Source organism: Cajanus cajan, chromosome 6 (assembly GCF_000230855.2).
Source record: "Cajanus cajan strain Asha chromosome 6, NIPB_CcT2T_4, whole genome shotgun sequence".
NCBI lineage: Eukaryota > Viridiplantae > Streptophyta > Magnoliopsida > Fabales > Fabaceae > Cajanus > Cajanus cajan.
In genome coordinates, this window is record NC_138522.1 from 41,993,139 (window position 1) to 42,000,263 (window position 7,125).

The 7,125-nt window shown below is 51.6% G+C and overlaps 1 protein-coding gene across 1 annotated transcript; it reads left to right on the plus strand.

Annotated features, from left to right (window-relative positions):
* Positions 1-3,823: 3,823 nt before the first annotated feature.
* LOC145958701 (uncharacterized) lies at positions 3,824-4,243 on the plus strand. Its single transcript, XM_083076212.1, has one exon. The coding sequence runs from the start codon at positions 3,824-3,826 to the stop codon at positions 4,241-4,243; it is 420 nt and encodes a 139-aa protein (XP_082932338.1).
* Positions 4,244-7,125: the final 2,882 nt, after the last annotated feature.

Sequence of the window (7,125 nt, forward strand, 5' to 3'; positions counted from 1 at the left end):
CAATAATCTGCTCACTCTGCCACCGCCAGGTCACACCCCCAACAGCACCGACAAGTCCAAACACTGTCGGTACCATAGAAATCACGATCACACCACTGAAGAGTGCCGCTCACTTCGGGACCGTATCGAAGAGCTAATCCAAGCAGGCCATCTCGGCTAATATGTCCAGCGACAACAAGGACACCGAGGAGGCCATGGTGGACGCGGACGAGGCAGAGGTCGCGGTTCAAGAGCTCGCACGGACCAACCCTCTGGTTCTCAGCAGAATGCTAGCGGAGCAGTGCAAGCCGAGGTAAGCCACGAAACAGGATCAGCTCCCTTACGGGGAGTTATCAACACAATTGCAGGTGGTTTTGCAGGGGGAGGTGCCACCAGCTCGGCCTGGAAAAGACACCTACGTAACATCAACATTGTCCATTCCGCTACCGCAGCTTCACACCAAAGTTCACCACCGATCACCTTCACCAACAACGACTATGCCGGCATCAGTCCCAACCAGGATGATCCCATGGTCATAACCGTGGAGCTGGCAAATTAGGAGGTGCACAAGACACTCATAGACCAGGGAAGCTCGGCAGATGTCCTGTATTGGTCGACCTTCCTCAGGTTAGACATCCCCCACTCCCTCATCCAACCTCACACAGAACCCCTAGTCGGTTTTGCAGGAGAACGAGTTCACACTCGGGGATACGTGGACCTGCTGACCACTTTCGGAATATCCCCGAACACAAGGAGAATTATGGTTCGATACCTCCTTGTGGAGGCCAACACCTCCTACAACATCATTATTGGGAGACCTACGTTAAATCAACTTGGAGCAGTAGTGTCCACCCCACATCTCACTATGAAGTTCCCGGGGAGTGACGGTAAAATCATCTCTGTCAAAGCAAATCAGAAAACAGCTCGGCAGTGCTACGCCGAGAGTCTGAAGATCTCTTCAACCGGCGAACCAGGCAAGAAGGATCCTCCTATTGTGGCTCACATCACCCACGGGGAGATCACCAATGACCCGAGATCCGACTCTCATGATGAGAGACCAAGCCCCATTAACGAGCTTGACGACCTCCAGATCGGACAACTTCCTGGGCAATGCACAAAGATCAGCAGGCAGTTGAACCCGAACTTGCGGCAACAGCTCGAAGCAGAGATCATTCAGAATGCAGACCTTTTTTCTTGGTCCAGCGCTGACATGCCAGGCATCGACGCCAATTTCGTATGTCACAGGTTAGCAATTCACAAGGAGGCAAAGCCAGTCTCCCAGAGGAAGAGGAAGGTCGGCGGCGAAAGGCGGGAGGCCATCGTCTCCGAGACACAGAAACTGCTGAACGCTGGCTTCATCCGTGAGGTCAGATACACCACATGGCTGGCGAATGTGGTCCTGGTGAAGAAGAACTCGGGGAAGTGGCGCATGTGCGTCGACTACACCGACTTGAACAAAGCATGCCCCAAGGACTCATACCCATTGCCGAGCATTGACAGGTTGGTCGACGGAGCATCAGGGCACGCCCTCCTCATTTTCCTCGATGCCTACTCTAGGTACAACCAGATAATGATGTACCCACCTGACGAAGTACACACGTCCTTCATCACCGACCACGCCAACTATTGCTACCGGGTGATGCCTTTCGGTCTCAAAAACGCAAGTGCGACCTACCAGCGGTTGATGGATAAGGTTTTCCACCACCAGATCGGACAGAACATGGAGGTCTACGTCGACGACATGGTGGTCAAGACCACCTCGGCAACAGATCATGCTTCCGACCTCGCCGAGATATTTGCCCAGGTTAGGAAGCACAACATGCGCCTCAACTCGGAGAAATGTGTCTTCGGTGTCCATGGAGGTAAATTCCTCGGCTTCATGATTACCAGCAGAGGAATCGAAGCCAACCCCGAGAAGTGCAAAGCCATCATCCAGATGCAAAGCCCACAAACGGTGAAAGAGGTCCAACGCCTAGCCGGACGGTTAGTCTCACTGTCCCGCTTCATCCCCAAACTCGCGGAGAAGGCGGGACCAATCTTCACTCTGCTAAAGAAGCCAAAGGACTTTCAGTGGACAAATCAGTGCGAAGAAGCTTTCCAAAGCTTCAAAACCTTCCTCACAACTCCACCAATCCTACAAAGGCCGAATCACAACACCGACCTCCTCCTCTACTTGGCCATATCAGAAAACGCCATCAGTGCAGTTATCGTACAAGAACACCAAAAGGTACAAAAACCTATCTATTTCATCAGCCGAGTCCTCCAAGACACGGAGAGGAGATACCAAATGATCGAGAAGCTGGCACTGGCGCTTGTCACCGCAGCTCGGCGGCTCCGACCCTAGTTCCAGAGCCACCAGGTGGTAGTCAAAACTGACTATCCCATCAAGCAAATTCTACGAAAGCCTGAGCTCTCCGGACGCATGATCGCCTGGTCGGTAGAGCTATCCGAATTCGGCATCCAGTACGAAAGTTGCGGACCCCTGAAGGCCCAATGCCTGGTCGACTTCGTAGCCGAGCTCACGCCGACTACTGTCGAGGAACCCCAGGTATGGACTTTGCATGTTGACGGATCCTCCAACTCTAAAGGTGGTGGTGCAGGCATCATTCTGGAAGGGTCAAACCAAGTCACCATGGAGCAATCCCTCAAGTTTAGCTTCAAGGTGACCAACAACCAGGCGGAGTATGAGGCACTTCTCGCAGGACTGAGACTAGCCCGCGACCTCGGAGCCCAAAGAGTGAGTTGCAACAGCGACTCGAAACTCATGGTGGAACAACTCAGTGGAAAATACCAAGCAAAAGATACTCTTCTGCAGCGGTACTTCCACATCACAACCCACCAGATCTCGTCCTTTGACGAGTTCACCATACAGCATGTGCCTCGAGAACAAAACACCCGAGCTGACCTCCTATCAAAACTCGACAGCACCAAAAGGCCTGGACAACACCGAATCATCATCCAGGAAACACTGCACTCACCCAGCTTGGACGATAAAATCGTCAATGTCAGTGACAACGAGGACCTAGGGTGGATGACAAACATCTGGAACTACCTGAAAGAAGGGACCTTGCCCGAAGATAAGGACAAAGCTTGGAAGATGAGGATGAGATCGGCTAAGTTCGTCATCATCGGGGATGAATTATTCAAACGTGGCATTTCCACTCCACTACTCAAGTGCCTAACTGCGTCTCAGGTAGCCTACGTTATTAAGGAAATCCATCAGGGGATATGCGGCATGCATTTCGGAGCATGCTCAATGGCGACCAGAGTACTCCAAGCTGGGTACTACTGGCCCACTCTGAAGGCGAACTGCCAAAGCCACATCCAAAAATGCAAAGAGTGCCAACAGTTCGGCAACACACACCGGCAACCACCCGAAGCCCTCCACCACATGATGTCGGCGTGGCCTTTCTCCCAGTGGGGAATGGACATCCTCGGGCCATTCCCCCCTGCGAAAGGTCAACTAAAATTCCTCCTGGTGGCAATCAATTACTTCACCAAGTGGATTGAGGCATGCCCACTCGCCAAGATCACTACTGAGAACGTACAAAGATTCACCTGGAGGAACATTATTTGCAGATTCGGAATCCCTCACACCCTCATTACTAATAACGGCCGACAGTTCATCGCACAGGGGTTCGAGGACTTCCTCCGAGAGCTCGGTATCAAACATCTTTCGACCTCGGTAGAACACCCTCAAACCAACGGCCAAGCCGAAGCAGCCAACAAGGTCATCCTCCGGGAACTCAAGAAGCGGTTGGGAAGTGCCAAAGGACAGTGGCCCGACGAACTCCCCAGCATCCTCTGGGCATATCATTGCACCCCCTAGTCAACCACGCAAGAAATGCCTTATAGGCTAACTTACGGAACTGACGCAATGATCCCAGTAGAAGTCGGAGAGACATCCCACCGACGTCAAGTTTTCAATAGCGAGCAGAATGCTCAAGAGTTAGGGGCCGACCTTGACTTGGTTGACGAGATTAGAAATGAAGCTCAAATCCACGAAGAAACCTACAAGCTCCAAGCTTCCCGAAGGTACAACACACGAGTGCGACCTCGCTCTTTCCGAGTTGGTGACTTGGTATGGCGATTACTAGGCGAAGCACGGAAAGACACGTCAGATGGGAAGCTTGCGCCCACTTGGGGTGGCCCATTCCGAGTTACAGAAGACTTAGAAAATGGAGCGTATAGACTGGAAGAACTCAGCGAGAAACCTATACCGCGAACTTGGAATGCTACGCATCTCAAGTTTTATTTCAGTTAAACTTTGTACGAATAAGCTGTGCACTCTTTTCCCACCTCGGTCTTTTGTCCCAAGAAACAGAAAAATGGGTTTTGGCTGAGAGAGTTTTTAACGAGGCACATATTTTCATCAATAAAGTAACTCATTCTTTCCTATTCACATTCTTTTATCTTCACCATTTTACCACAAAATGCTTTATGCTTAACGCGCTTACCCAAGGTCGAGTTCAAACATTGGTGAAATACATTCTTCCATAAAACCGAGGTCGAGTACGAACCTTAAAACGCTAAAATCCGAGGTCGAATTCGAACCTTGACGAAACACGTTTTATGCTAAAATCTGAGGTCGAGTCCGAATCTCGGTATGATTAAGGTCGAGTTCGAACCTTCACGAAAATTACTTAACAAAAATCTGAGGTCGAGCCCAAACCTCGGTATTATTAAGGTCGAGTTCGAACCTTCACAAAAATCACTTAACGAAAAATCTGAGGTCGAGTCCGAACCTCGGTATGATTGAGGTCAAGTTCGAACCTCGGTATGATTAAGGTCGAGTTCGAACCTTCACAAAAATCAAAAACCTGAGGTCGAGTCCGAACCTCGGTATGATTGAGGTCGAGTTCAAACCTCAGTATGATTGAGGTCGAGTTCGAACCTTCATGAAAAATTACTTCACGAAAATCTGAGGTCGAATTCGAACCTCGGCATGATCAACTCAAGGTAAAGTATCACCAAATGTAAAAGCATACAACAGACATCAAACATGTGTCTCAAAACGCGCAAAACAGCAAAAATCAAGTGTAAACACAAAGGCAAAACGCAAACGCAAATAGACAAAGAGAAATATACATATACAAGCAATGTTTTAGAGTTCCACACTTGAATTCAAAACAGGAAAATAAAGCATAAAAAATGTAGCTAAGCTATTACAAAATTGGCCTACACAGAGGCATTCTCGCTCGAGCTTTCCTCGACATCGTCTTCCTTGACAAGCTTCCCGAAGCGGATGACTTTCTCCACGTGCATGGCAGAAAGATCAGATCCCGGTGCAAGAAGCCTGGCCTGGCGGGCAGCCTTGAGGAAACCCTTCTTATGCTCAATTAGAACCGAGCGCTCGGTCTCCTCAAGCTTCTTCTCCAGCGCCGCCTTCTCCGCCTCCAGCTTCGCAAGATCCGTTCTCAGGGCGACAATCTCCTCTTCCCTGCCACCGAGAATGACCTCATCGCGGAGACGCTCCTCAGCCGCCATAACAAGCTCGCCCCTTAGAAAAGACACTTCGTCCTCTGAAGAGCGAACCCGGCCCCGAGAAGACGTCACCTCATCTTCCAAGCTCCGCACCTGACCTCGAAACGACGTGACGAGCCCTTGCAGGTCGCCCACCTGGGAAGCATAATTCTCGTTGGAGCGCAGGGCAATCTCCAACGACTTCTGGACCCTGGCGAGATCTGCCTTCGATGCTTGAAGCTCGGCGCCCTGCATCCTCGCCTCACCAAGGGCGGCACTCAGCACCTTATTCTCCTCCTTCAGGACCTTGTTCTCGTACCTCAGAGGTTGAACTCGGTTCCTCAGCCTGACGAAATCCTCCTGCTGTGTGGACCACTTATGCTTCCAGTGGTCCACAATCGCCGTGGTTCTTTGCAGGAAGACCTGGGCGGCGTCGAAGCTTTCCACGGGCCCAGCCCCCTCGATCAGTCCCTGATCATCCGAGGTCAGTGAACCCTGGGGGAAGAACTTCTCGGCAGTCACCCCAGCGTTCCACAGCGAATTCAGGTCGGCCAATGCACTCACGTGGTCTAGTCGCACCTGGGCGAGGCCCTTCCCGAAGCGGTGAGCTATGTACTGACTCCGGGAAGCCCCCTACAACGAACCTAATGGCGCCCCCTAGGTGGCAGGCGCGGCTTTAGGGACCTCGACACTCGGCCCCTTGCCGCGAGCCTCAACAAAAACAAAGACAAGCATCTCCTGCTCAGCAACGGGGGAGTCCACATCTGGCACCTCCGACCTCGGAGGCACCGGGGTCTCGACAGCGCCCCCTTCCTGCAATAACCGATCTCATGTCAAGAAACAAGAGACTAACATACAAGATAGAGGGAAGAGTAAAAGGCGAAGTACTCACCTTGGCAGCCTAGGCGACCTGCTCAGCAACCAGGACCTCTACCTCAGCAGCTATCCCTGCCTGCAAAGAGAAACAATACCTCAACAAACCGAGCCAAATCAACATAGAAAAAATGTCCAAGGGGACAAGACACTTACCTCAGCAGAAGGAGCAACTCGCTCAGCAGTCGCCGCAGCGGCCATTTGGGAAGCCTCCCCAGGCGGAGGACTCCCAGTGAGATCGACTACATCAGCATCTGCAGCCTTGGAGGTCACCTCCTCCATTCCGCGAGGGGCAGAGGTCCCCCCGACCTCCTTCTCGCCCCTCTTTCTTTTTCGGTTGACCTTCAGGGGGGACATCTCCTCTTCCGGAAGCTCGGGAACCTCAAGCTCGGCAAGGTTGTAGCGGTGCTTTAGCTCCTTCCACTTATTCTTGCCAATTATGCCTACAAGCACAAAAAATGAAACACATCAGAAAAAGGAGTTTTCATAAACCTTGATAATTTAAAAGAAGACGAAATACTCACTCTCCAGGCCCCTCTCCCTGTATGTTGAGTTCGCAAGCGACAGAACGAGCTTGCAATCCAGCGGACGAGGAAGCGCGGCGAGGTTCTCGACGGCGGCCGCCTCCGAAGCCGTCAGTTTCAATTGGCCCACCCCATGAAACCTGGACGGTTTGGGGCACCAATAGAAAGGAAATTTCGGCAGCCCGCCGAAGTAAAATGCCCCATCCTCCAAGGGGTCAACATCCACAAGAGAAACCCGGAAAAACTCTTGCTTGAAGTTCTTGTATGACTAGGCATAGAGGGTAAA